General features: G+C 36.2%; 1 protein-coding gene across 2 annotated transcripts in view; it reads right to left on the bottom strand.

Moving 5' to 3' along the window:
• VWA8 (von Willebrand factor A domain containing 8) overlaps positions 1 to 13,469 on the bottom strand; it is a 182,733-nt gene that overhangs the window by 141,828 nt on the left and 27,436 nt on the right. For both annotated transcript variants that reach the window (XM_059839092.1, XM_059839093.1), the window contains exons 5-8: positions 3,295 to 3,462; positions 1,293 to 1,457; positions 862 to 911; positions 435 to 543 (exon numbers count right to left, since the gene is read on the bottom strand). In XM_059839092.1, coding sequence (XP_059695075.1) covers positions 435 to 543; positions 862 to 911; positions 1,293 to 1,457; positions 3,295 to 3,462 — 492 coding nt within the window. The remainder of the gene's footprint in view (positions 1 to 434; positions 544 to 861; positions 912 to 1,292; positions 1,458 to 3,294; positions 3,463 to 13,469) is intronic.

Here is a 13,469-nt window from a genome sequence, read left to right as displayed (position 1 = left end):
GGAGAGCAATAGGTATCTTTGTAATGCAATGAATCTGATTTACATGTGTAACATTAAATACAAAGCACTTTCAGGTTGTGGTTTTTGTTTCTCTACACTTGCTATCTTAGTGCCATCAGATAAACTGTAGATGCCCTGAAGTCTGGTAAGGTGATTTACCAGAGGGGGGAAAATAATAAATTTGGATACATTTAATACCAACTCAAATCTTATGTCATACCATACTTTGTTCTTCAGTATTATGCTGTATGTTTGGTTAAAGTATTATCCAGAGATATCTGAGACTTTTCTCCCTCAAACTATTCTTAGTGTTTTCAGGTTTTTCTTTCAAATATTCATTTTTTTCAAATATTCTTCTAACAACATGAATAAACCAAATCTAATTCTGAGCAATTTTAAACCCACATGGTTTCATAGCACGTGTATGCACATACCAAAATCTGAACTGCAGCCGATAAGCTGTCTAAAGGAAAATCTGGAAGTCCCAATGTAGATGATTCTTGAGAGCAGAGAGTTGTAGCAAAAGACAGGAGCTGAGAAATTCTGCATATGAAAAAGTAATTACAGAGTTTTATACATGCTATCTGCATTTAAAATACTAAAGCATAAAAAGCTAAATATAGTAAAAGATGGTGAAACTACTTCTGAGTGCACACAAGTAAGGTGTGACCGCAGTTCCAAAGCACTAAGGATTCATTACATGAAGGCTGCATACAAAAAGCTGTGTGAGAATATGCCCACACATATTAAAAATTTCTTCACTTCTGGTCTCTATGCAGTGATAGAGACACAAAAATAGCATGGAATTCTGAAAGGACATAGCTTCTCCATTCAATTTTTTTTTTAATTATGAAAAATTACCTCTCTGTGGAAATGTTTGATCCAATTGAATATAACAGCTGAAGATGGTCCTGGAAATAGAACATAAAATCACAGAGTAAATTAATTTTGGCATCATATTGTGGGTCACAGGTCATGTTATGAAGCATTCTCTATCTTTCCCTCTAATTTGGACATGAGGATTCCACTCCTTGACACAGAATTAATTTTATTAAAGAGTAAAAAAAAGACCAAATTCTTTCTTTTAGGGCTGTGCTATGGAAGTTACTTTTCTGCTGCAACATTCCATGGCAAGTATAAGACTGCATATCAGGAATTTATTAGGTGACACAAAAATATGAAAAATGCACCTTAAAATAAATTTGTTACCCAAGAATTTTTTTCAGTAAGTAAAACATAACATCAGAATATTATCTCTACTCAATACAAATGATCCAGTCTACCACACTCACCTTAAAGGGCAGATGATAAACATCTCTTGCTTGAAATCGAGAGCGGAGGGGTGGATCCAAAGGGTTACCAGAGTATTTAGGCACTGGCAGGCCCAAGGCTATCACTCGAAAATCTTCACTAACCCGAACAATCTTCCATGCATCTAACTCTGACTTGGTATGCTCCTAAATATATTAAAAAAAAGCAATAGGAGGAAAAAAACCCCACATTGTGTCATTAAATACTTATGATGACTAAGCTCCAGCTCAACTAAAAGCCCCAGCCCTTCAGCCTAAACGTGGTAATTTCTCGAACATTCTCGTCTTTCACGCACTCAGTAGAAAGATTTGAACTGGTCAAATCTGTGGATGATGAAAATAAGTTTTCCCAAAGTGAACACAGAAAAAATGATTAATTAGGTATAGCTTTCAGACCCGTAGCATTGTGACAAAAACCCTAGAAATGATGGTGCCTGTTGTAATGTTACCTTACATTACATCTCCTGAAAATGTACAAATACAACAATCTTTTTACAAAGAACGGAAAATAAACTGACCACAACATATATTTTATTCTAAAACATTAGAAGCGTGTTAAAAGGAACAAGGTTTTTTGTGCTAAAAGGAACAAGGTTTTTTCTTCTTTATTTCCCTATCTTATAAGTGTAAAGGCAACTAAAATCTCCATTTTAGAAGCTTCATTCACAAATTACTATATTATATGAAATAATAAAGAATTAGTCTCCTTCATGAGGACATTAAATGTTGTATTATGTCAAGCAAAAGATTCTTGACATAAAAAAAATGTTCTCTATCAACATCACCGTTAAGTCCTCCCTGAAAATATACATGAATACATTTTCTTCAGACCTAAATGCTCAGTAATTATTCACACAGGAGAAGCAAAATTGAACATTAGTTTATATAATACAATAGTCCCCAAACAACAAAACAACAATATTAGATTTAGTGTTGTAGAAAGAGATTTATTTAATTCATATACTATTATCAGTGTGCCTGAGGCAGTCATTTTGAAACATTTAATCATCAGAAAAGTGCTTAAAAGGAAGAGAGATGTTTTACAACCAAATCTTAGTTTGAATTCTCATTTTCATTCTTTAAATACAATTACATTTTAAAAGCTTGTTTTTCAAATATAGTAATAATGCTTCCAGTAATTGCATCTACTAATTAAATATTACAAATTTTTTTTTATGGTACTTCAGCACAACTGGCAACCTAATACAATGGACATCAGTGTCTGAAGGCTTATTGTAAATTTTCTTGCTGTGCCACATGGATTTGAATCATACACCTAACCACAGGTGTGACAGAATAGAAACATGAAGAAGCAGGTGAGGAAGCAGGTATCAGACTGACAGGTATGTGACTGGAAACTACAGTACATGGAACTAAGATGCAAAGTACTACTGAAACTGTCAAAAAAAAAAAAAAAAAGCCTGAAGAGTATGCCTCCAAGCAGTGGGACTCAAAGCCCAAAGAAATGAAAATGGTTTAAAGCAGTAATGACAGCAGACACTGAAATCCATTTCCAATCAAATGAAAAGCCTCTAACCATTTTCTATAGTTTAGACTGCTGTTTTCATATACTTTTGTAAATTAAAGGCAAAACAGCACCAATATACCGACTGAATATAGAGATATTCATCTTGACCTCATTCTTTCGGTATCCTAATATTTTAAAAGTTTTGCAACAAGGCTACTGCCATGCTGAAGCATTATCTGAACTTCATGGCAACAATTTCAACTTAAATATCTTTTCACAAGGACATTTTAGTTGCTCTCACATTGTGGCTTTCACATTTTAGAAACATACAAGGTAAACATGGACTACTCTTTTTCATATGTAGACAACATAGGAAAAAAATACTGAAACCTTGGTGAAATTTCCCCCCTTGGTGAAATTTCCCCCAATTTCTCCCTAAGTACTCTCTCCTTCACAATATTCCAGCATTACCAAGAAGACAAGGAAAAAAAAAAAATTCAAATAGCATTTCCATACCTGCAAAAGTTTGTCATAACGATCTGCAGACATGAGAAAACGACCATCTTCAAGCTGCATTTCCCTATTCTCCAGCAAATTGTTCAACACTGGCAGGACATTCCGCTCAGCCTTCTCCAAGCCTTCCAGAACGAGGATTCTGCCTTCAGTAGCTGCACGAACTGCACACTTCAAAAAAAATATAAAGTCCCACAACATTTTAATAGAAATAAACTTTGCATAACGAATTCAAACAATTCTTTTGTGGAAAAAGAACATCCAAGTTCTTCCAAGAACTTTCCCAAAACAACATTTATTTCTGTAAGAATCAACATGACTCTCATTAGCAGTGATCAGGAAGGGTGATGTGTGACCACCTTTAAAACATTCATGAGCTGGAGTTTTAATGCTTAACTATTATGGGGACTGACAGAAGTTCCAGTATTTTGTACCAACAGAATAAGATATAAAACCTTACAGAATTTTAGACCAAACACTGTATACATATTTATATGTCGCATCCTTTCTTGTTGATGTCACATAATATTTTTTGTGTAGTTTAACACCACCAAACAATTCTGGAATAGCATTTTTAACAGGAAACATACAATCAAGTGGGCTTTACCTATTTACAATCATATTAAGACATTTAGAAAAAAGTCCAGTATTCCTTTATATTTTTCTGAATAAGCATCAGCATAATTCATCCTCAGTACATCAGTTTAGTTTGATGAGAATGTGTGCTGAAACCAAACATGGATGATGAAAGCAAAATACTGCAACAAATAATTAGATTTTTTAAAGAGTGATAAAATTTAAAGGATTCATTTAATTAAAAATTATATTCCCTGACTGAGTATGGTGTTCTACAAAACCAGAATAAAAATGCAGCCATTAACTTGACAATCCTTTGAAAACTTAGGGTTAGAAAATGGTTTATTTTCTACTTTATTGGTTGATTATATTATAATCAGTATTGTTATATGGCTGCTTCTTAACATGGAGCCAAAATTTAAAACTAACCTCTGGTGCTGATGATTTTGTGCAACTTTGTTACAATGACATTAACTCGAGTACATGTAGTACACTTGATACCTAATATTCATAATTACTGCCCACTAAAAGACTCTGCAATACAATGCATTCTAGTCTTCTTCTGATTTGCAGAAATTTAAGCTGATAATAATGTGGCAGGTTTGGGCACAGGCAACATTTAGAGGCACCAGAGCCTTTCTTTGCATTCCTATCACATCTAAACACAATTTCAGACACAAGCACAGTTGCAAAGGGAGAACAAATGAAATCTTTTCCCAGCATGTCTCCTATAAACTCCTACAGAAGAACCTGTCATATAATGCTAGATGAAAATCGCTGATGAATACAATAGATGCCAAAAAATAGGTCAGTGAGAAAGAAGGAAGATATGAAAAAGAATAATGAAGAAGCACCAGAATACAAAAATAACTCGGCAAAAAATTACATATGAAAGCAGACATATAAAAGACAAATGCATATGGATAAAGTAGGAACAAAGATGAGTTCAGCACAACAAATTAATTGCTGCATGGGTTGAAAGCACACAACTGACTCAGACACCCATCTGAGGAGATACAGAAGACACCTGCCCTGGTTTCGGAGAGGGGTCAGAGCTCAGAGAGACACGGGCTGGCCAGGCTGCTGCTCTATACCACAGAGTCATCACGAGGTGCAGCTTCAGAGGAAGCAAAGGGTGAGCACACACCACGGGTGGGACACTGTCTCCACTCTCTCTCTAGGAGAGGGTGCCAGGACCGGCCATGAGGACCCTGCCCTCCCCTTCCCACCCCTTAGGAGAGTGTGGCTCTGGGTGATGAAAGCAGCTGAGTGCAGTGGAGCCTGGCAAAGCAGTCTGGAAGTGGAGCTGGCACAGACCCAAACCTCAGCAGAGCCAGCGAGGTGTGGTGCCAGTGTGGGAAGTGGCCGTGGGGAACGAAGTGGCAGAAAAACTAGGACGAGAGGAGCTCAGCCCAATCCAAGCCCCAGAGGCAGGGACTGGCCAAAAGCAGCAGTGCCACATGGAACAGAGTCCCAGCAGAACTGTCTAGGAACAGGTGGCATGGCATAGTGTGACCTGGTTTTCAGGGGGTTGTCCATCACTGCTTTTAATTGTCTTGGAGCTAGGGACAAGAAGCACTGACTGTGGGAGCACCCACCATCTCGTCTTTGTCTGGGGAAGCCAGAACTAAGCTGAGGTGGTGAAAACCTTTGGTGTGTAAAGCACCTATTTTTTATTTTTTTTATACCTTTGTTGCTAATATTGCTGCTTTGACTGTGCATTTCTTACTCCATTGCTGTTTGCTTTCTGTAAATTGCTATCTCAACCCACATCTTGGACTTTGTTCCTCTCTCACCAGAGGGGGGAAGGGGGAAAGGGGAGAGGCTTATTTGCAGTTTAATTTCTGTCTGGTGTTGAACCACCACAACACTAAACATTAAGACTAATCAAGATGATTCTGTGCAATTTAGAAGCATAACTAACAACTGCCAAATTAGAAAGGGACTAAACTTTTCACATCACTATTATGATGGAAACAATTCCTAATTATTAATGCATCTAATCTGGACTCAGGCAAACATTACTGAAAAAAAGCATTCGTAAATCCTGGTACAGATCTCCAGATCAAGTTCCCTTCTTAAAAAGACAACACTTTTATATTTAGCCTCATAATCAGTATCCGAGGAACCTAGAATAAACTCATTAAACAAGGACTAAACCTCAGATTATTTCTCTTCCACTGAACCACTGATTCTTCAAAAAAAGTGATGAATTTTTTTCTTCATTCAGGACATCATGCACTACCTAAAAGGCAACATAAAATCACCTCTCTCCTCATCCCATAAAATGTGTACAAATAACAAATTTTCTACTAACATTCTTCCCAAGGAAGGTCATTGGTCATGTCAAAAATCTGCTCCAACCTGCTTGAATAGAAAACCTGAGTCTCCAGCAGACAGTCCAGTACCTGGCATGAACAAAATGCTATTTTGTCTAAATGCAGCTTGGAGACATAGCCAGAACTTGTTTTAACAAACAATTTATTTGCCAAGCTGGTTGGATTCTGCATATTATAAGTCTATGAAGAGTTTATGACTGATTTTTACTAGCCAGAGGAAAATACACATTCTGTTCATATGGTTTCAAAATATTTTGAGTATCCATAGAATCTTGTTGACTCATGTTGAGACACACACACACACTATGGATGTGTTGAAGTAACAGGCTTCCAGTACTAACAAAAACCTCTCTCTTGAACTGGTATATGAAGAAAATCTGCTGTAGGGGTAGACAGCAAATATAAGGAAATGTATAACAATCATTAATTTTGAGAAAGAGAATGCTCTTTATTAGCATTGCAATCCTGAGAAGCAGCTTACTACATACACTGGGCTGACTGCTGATCATCAGCTTATGGGATCAAACTTTAAAAAGTACAGAACTTGGAAACTGTTCAAAATTTTCATTCGAAATTCTATTTCTCAGGAAAATAAAATTTCAACTGATCTGTGCCTACCTATATGCACCCTTAAAAATCAGATTCAGGAAAGGTTGAATGCACAATCATGGTTTTTTATTTCTTAATCAAAGACACCTCATAACAATGATACCACCACCACTACCACCCACCCTGGGCACTAATTTACTCTAATGTGCTTTCTTCCATCTTCAAAGCACACCTGAATACTGGAAATTGTACTCTAGAATACAATGAAGTAAGTGCACACTTCATCTGCCTCTGAAGTTCTTGCGTTAAGTAGCATAAAGTCTGCACTTAAGACCAGAAGAGCTGAAATATCTGTCTCTGATTTATACTATTTCTGCATTCTGGTTGGTAATGAGTAGTAACTTTTTCCAATAAACAAGGCATACTATAAGGCAACCTCTGAAAACATCAGTTTTAGCTGTGTATTGATGGATTGGTATGGGAGCTAAAATGCATTTAAAAAATCAGAGGAAGGAAAATAAGTTTGCAATCTGTCACTGAAAATATTTTTAAAAATGCTTCCAAGAAACAAATCTTCATAACTCTATAATGAGATCCCAGAGAGAGTTGCATTGACCCCATCTCTCATTAGTTTTGTTCACTCTAAATGTCTAACATAAACCACAAATTCGACGGGGGGGTTTATATCATGTAACCTTGTTGCTAAATCTGAGATTAAACATATTAAATTCTTGCTAAAAGGTCAAGAAGGATTTGTTAAGTTTACTTTCAGATTTATTGTCACTGCAGCAAAGGGACTATTTTGCTCATCAGAGGACAGATGCTGCTGCCTCCCACCTGTGCTGCCAGAGCTCTGGAAAGCTGGTAACCTGGATACCTGCTCCAGGGAATACCTGCAGCTACCAGAGGCTGGGAGCAGAAACACTTCACAGAGCACTGCTCTCCTTTAAAGTCTGTTGTGGCTTTATGCAACAAATACATTACGCAGAATCCTTACAATGGTTTCACATTGCACCTACCAAAAAAAAAAATTATGTTTAAAGGCAAAAACCACCTTAGGAACAAGACAACCCTAGGCAGCTTTTCATTGACTTTCCTGTACTGTGCTGAATTATGGTGAGCAGAGCGAAATACAACAAATGCAGGAAGCTGTAAACCCCAATTTTGACAAAAATCACAGTGTACAAACATATGGATGAAGTTACATAGTGTCAGAACAGGAAGGACAGAAAAAAGCTCACCACAATGCACATGCTGAAATGCAAAAACATCGGAGAAAGAAGACATTTTTACATAGCTTACCAAAATAGTTTGTAAAGCCACAAGAATTTTAACAGTATAGTTTTCACATACCAGAACTGAAGTGGTAGCTCTTTTCTCTCAGGAAAATGCTTATTGCACACCAGAACATTCTGGTTGTCCTGAAATCTATGAGGGAGGTTTTTGGGGAACTCCAAAGGACATTTTTTGAAATCTGGGCATCATTCAGAATATGCTGGACAGACTACGTTTTAGAATTGTTTTATAATTAAAAGGCTGGAAATTGCTCAACAGTAATCAACGGCTTTGTCTTTCACAGGAGCTACCTCAAGGTACATTTTAGGGTTTTTTTAGATGATGATTTGCCCCTGGCTCTGAAATCTGGATCCCTGTAATGACATCTCATGCACAGCAACCATAAGAACATAGAAAAACAACAGTACAAGCAACTCAGTGAACACAAGAACTAATGAGGTAAGGACTCTCTACATCTGCAGCCTACGTTTCAGATGTCCCTTCCAATGGAATATCTTGTTCCCACCACCCACACAATATCCCACACAAACTCATCCACCCAATTCTTTCCAATAATTTCTGTAGCTCATAAACATCACAACAATCTAATGTCCAGATGTCACTTATGATGAAAGGAGATCCTGAACAACCATCTGGTAAAGACAACACAAAACTTGGGCTGGTTTGGAGCTAACAAAATGGTGACTGGCTGCAGCAGGCTGACAAAACTTGAACTAATAAATACGTGGTACAGTCTATCTTCCATAGATGAGAGGTTTGAGTGCCTGTAACCTACCATGCTAACAAATATCACAAAACCCAAAGGAAATGGATATCTTCTAAGTTCATTGCCATGAGCCAAATACAATTAATCCAACCTCTAAAATTTAAATTGTTAAAACTACCCAATAAGTAAAAGATAACAGGAAAAAAAATGACAGAGAAGCAGAATGGAATATTAGGAGCTTTTACTGTCCCCTGCTGAGGAAACTAATTTGTTAGACTTTCAAGATATGTGTAAAACACACGTCTACTGTCTTTTACATATGTCTAATGTCATTCACACACATATGTATGTCTCTACCAAAGACTATATTGCAAGGTATTTGTTCAGCTTTAAAGCTTCTTAATCCCCCAGCTATTGTTTTCTCCCATGAGTTGAGCAAACTAGAAGCCTGTTGAACCACACTAAAATAGATGACTACTTACTGGACTGAAGTAATAGAATCCTACAATCACAAGTTTGCACTCGCTGTTCTTAGAGATAGGTGTCACACCTGCCGATTTCCAGTCACCTGGGACTTCCACGGGGACAGCCAGTAAATCACTGAATATGAGAACAGGCTTTCTCCAAAGCAGAAGTATCAGCAAAAACTGCAGTAAGATAAAGGTCTACTAAAGCCACATTCAGCCACTTTAAAAGCTAAAATGTCACGTATTAATGAAAACTTAATGATATCTTTTTCCTTAAATATTTTGAAAATCTTATGCTAGTTCTTTAAAATAAAATGTGTTTAATAAAAAAGTTATGAATGTATAATGCCATTCCAAGAGGAGACAACAAACAGGCCTACCATCCATCAAAAAAGTGTATTCTATCTTTTGTAAAAAAAATTTTTCACTTTGTAGATGATGATAAGCTACAGTTTTGCATTTTTGAACTTAGGCCACAAATATACTGAGTTACACTTATTCCAAATGTGATGTTCAAATTTAATGAAAAGACATATAATAGTAACTAAAATGATTAGTCAAATTAAAAAGGTTACTTAAGAACTAATTCAAGACCCTCAGTAATGGACCAGGGGGCTACATTGTCACTATTCAGCCTACCTCCCCACTGAGTTAATCAAGTGTTTCCTGGGTATGTTTTATAGCTATTTTTCTCTTGTGAGTTTAGCAAAATTACAGAGCAGATACTGTTTTCCACTCCCTTTTTTATTTAAATTCCCACAAATGACAGAGAAATTGCAGTATACTGGAGTACTGTCAGCCAGGCTAGCTAGAATCCAAAGAGGGAATCCAGCAGTCTGCAGTAGCAACACTATTAGTGAGGATAGTGTCAGTTGTGAGGATAGTGAATTAGTGTTTCAGTGAGGATGAACAGCCTGAACTGGTGAGCATCTATTTCATGATGCTATACCATGGCATAGAATGAAAAGCAGCTAAAGAAACAAACTCCTCAATTTATTTGAGTTTCGAATCAGAAAACTTGGCTAGAAAAGTTAACCCTAGGAAGTGCATGAACATATGATGAGAGCATAAATATGTAAATGTGACAAGAACTGGAACAGTCCATTTCAGTAATTGATTTTTGTTTCCCCAGTCACTGATTTCACCTTCCTCCACACAATTTTATTTCCATTTTTGAAGTACCACATGTCAAGCGATCTGGTTTTACTTCCATTACCCCTTACCCTAACACAACAGTCAGGTGTTTTTGCAACAGTGCCTGCAAACTATTTACAAGGAATTACGTCCCTGCCTTGGCAGAGTCCAGCTATTTTAGCTGCTTTACACCAAAGAACTTAGTACGAGAGCACAGCTACATCAGGCATGTGAAACGTTTTGCCTCATGGCCAGAAACCAGGCCCAGCAGAAGGCAAACTGAGGTTCTTAACAGATTTATCAGTAAAAAAACCTACATAGAAATAAACCTAGGCAAGGTTTACCTTCTGTACAGGAGTAAGGGAGGAGAGCAATTTAAATTTTTTGTCCTGATGAGCAGCAAAATAAAAAGAAAAATACTTGACAGATAACTAATTTCATAATTTTTAGGTATCACTCTCAAATCACTTTGACGCAGAGCACCATCCATCAAATCCATATTGCCTATGGATATTATGATCCCACATATTACAAACTATTGCTCCTTTCCCCATAGTAGGAAATAACAGCTGAAAAGGAAGTGGAATATACATGTAACAGATACAAAAATTAAAAAAAAGAACCTCACACTTTTTATAAGGAATTATAAATACATGATCCTAATATTCCTCACATTACATCACAGACATTCATCTATATGCCCTGCACAAGATACCAGAGTCTGAGCTGCTAGCCTAACAAATCCAGTTGAATGTTGACACTTTAAGAAGCATGAAGTATTGCAAATGATTACACCAAAATCACATCTACAAGTTAAAAGGCTGCCATACAGAGCTCCTTAACATGCATTTTTCTTTTAGATATAAGATATATTATGTCAACATCAACAAAGATTCATTTAATCCTAATACTGTTGATTTCTACCTAATATTTCCCTCTTTGTCTTCTCTTCATAGGAGAAACTGAGAAAATGAATAGGAACACTCACACTTTTAGTGCCTTGCTTGCCTCTTCTTTCCTCAGACTTCACTATCTAACCTCTTACTCTAGGTACACAGACACTGCAGTATTAGTCAGTCCATGAAATTACACTTTGTGACAACGTGGCTGTGGCTAACCTCCCAGCACATCAAAAACCCACTGCCACCTCCAAGGCAGTAAGTTAATAAATCACAGAATCACACAATTTTCACTCAGTGGGTAATTTTTGTTAAAAGCTGAATCATTCTTACATGTCTTTAAGAAAATATAGAAAGCTTTTTATCCGTATACACAAACAGACATACATATGTGTATACACACACACTCTCAAATATTACAGTCTCTCTCTCCAATATGATTATCATCTCGTTCAATTAATCTCACATCTTATTTTATAATTCCCTTTCTAATCTGCCTTGATTAAAAGAAGCCAAACTCCAGACTGGGTAGTGCTACTGCAGGGGATTTCATATTATGTTCATTTTACAGACAGTATAGTTTAAGAAGTCATTTTTGTTACTTTGGGTGTTTAATTGTTTACTACATGAAGTGTTTCAAGCCATGTCAGAAGATTATTCTTCTGGTATCTTGACAATCAATTTTACATTTTACCATTGTATAACTTATGATGCTGGTGAAGTTAGGGACGTAAAAGTATTGTACTAAAATGAGTATGTTCACATAGTTCAAAGACACTGCAAAACAGAGTCTAATTTTGTACAGACAGAAACGACAGTGAAATACATATATATCCACTCAGTGGATGCAGCTTAATCAGCAAATCTTCAAAAACATTACATCATACTTTCAATTATTCAGCACATAACCTTATGACATCTTTCTACTAATTGCAGCCTCAGCTGAGTGTCTTGAACAGAAAAGACTGTACACTTTCTTACATGGTTTGTGTCTGGGAAGCTTCCTTCATTTCATGTAAATGCTGGAAGATATAGAGTAAACAAAAACGGGCATTCTGGACAATGTGGTTTGCAACACAATCCTGGAGCAATACACCTCTCAAGCACTAACAAAGTAGACTAGCTGCTCTCCCAAATTCACCTGCTACATTAAAATAATGTAGGAGTTCCTTAGATATAATAATTATTAATGTAAGAGGCTGCAGTAATAAGAATTTCAACTAGGAATGTGACTTATGTACTTGTACGCACAAAATAAAAAGCAGAACTATATAGAAATGGGGAAAAAAAAAAAACAAACCAAATCTAGTTCCCTAATTTTTGGAAATACAATAGGCTATTAGAATCATCTTACTGGTTCAATGAAGTTGACAGCTTAACTGTCAGAGTTATAGAGGCAGAAAACCACTTTGCAAGACAAGTCTTCTCTCAATAAAAGTAAAATCTGAAGGTGCCATTTGAATACTTATGTAATATAAAATAATTCTAACTAATTACTTGATATACAATATAATTAACCCATGCAATAAATTAGAGAATAAAACCCGTAGGATACTTAATTAGCTGGTAACAGCAATAATGACAATTTTGAGGCTTTTAACAGTGATTTAACAGCTGAAAGCCAAAATCAATGGCCCAAAGTAAAGACAAGCAAACAGGATTTTCTGCTGTCGGTACATGAATTAAAATAAATGATTTCCCATTACCTCATCATAAGTTCTATATTTTACATTATTTTAATTGGCAGTGAATTTCACAATTCAATGTTTACCTTTATTTTAATGATCTATTTCTGAGGTAAATAAACCCCTTTTTTTCAGCCTTCATCAGATATCTCTTCTAACTACCTAACTCCAACTCTCCCACTTGATTCACTCAAGTACTAAGAAATACTGATATGCAAGAATATTTGATATGCTGGTCTTTCAATATATATTTCAATATGGAATTTCAACGACTGCTTCCAAATGACTGCTTCTCCAATATATTTTAATTATCTGCAATCATATTCCATAACTTCATATTAAAATATAGCAGATGTTTAGAAACCTCTGAGATAATAATTTACAGCACTTAATCTGTCACTATTAAATGTGGAGCTATAAACAACTACAACATCTTAATAGTCACTCAGAGACAACTTTGCAAACCTTTCTGTGTCTGCAAACCCAATGAGCCCCCAAATTAAAGTTCTTTCTGGTCACAAGATGCC

The sequence above is a fragment of the Haemorhous mexicanus genome, chromosome 2 (genome assembly GCF_027477595.1).
Source record: "Haemorhous mexicanus isolate bHaeMex1 chromosome 2, bHaeMex1.pri, whole genome shotgun sequence".
In the NCBI taxonomy this organism is placed as follows: Eukaryota; Metazoa; Chordata; class Aves; order Passeriformes; family Fringillidae; genus Haemorhous; species Haemorhous mexicanus.
This window is presented reverse-complemented; position numbering and strand designations above follow the sequence as displayed.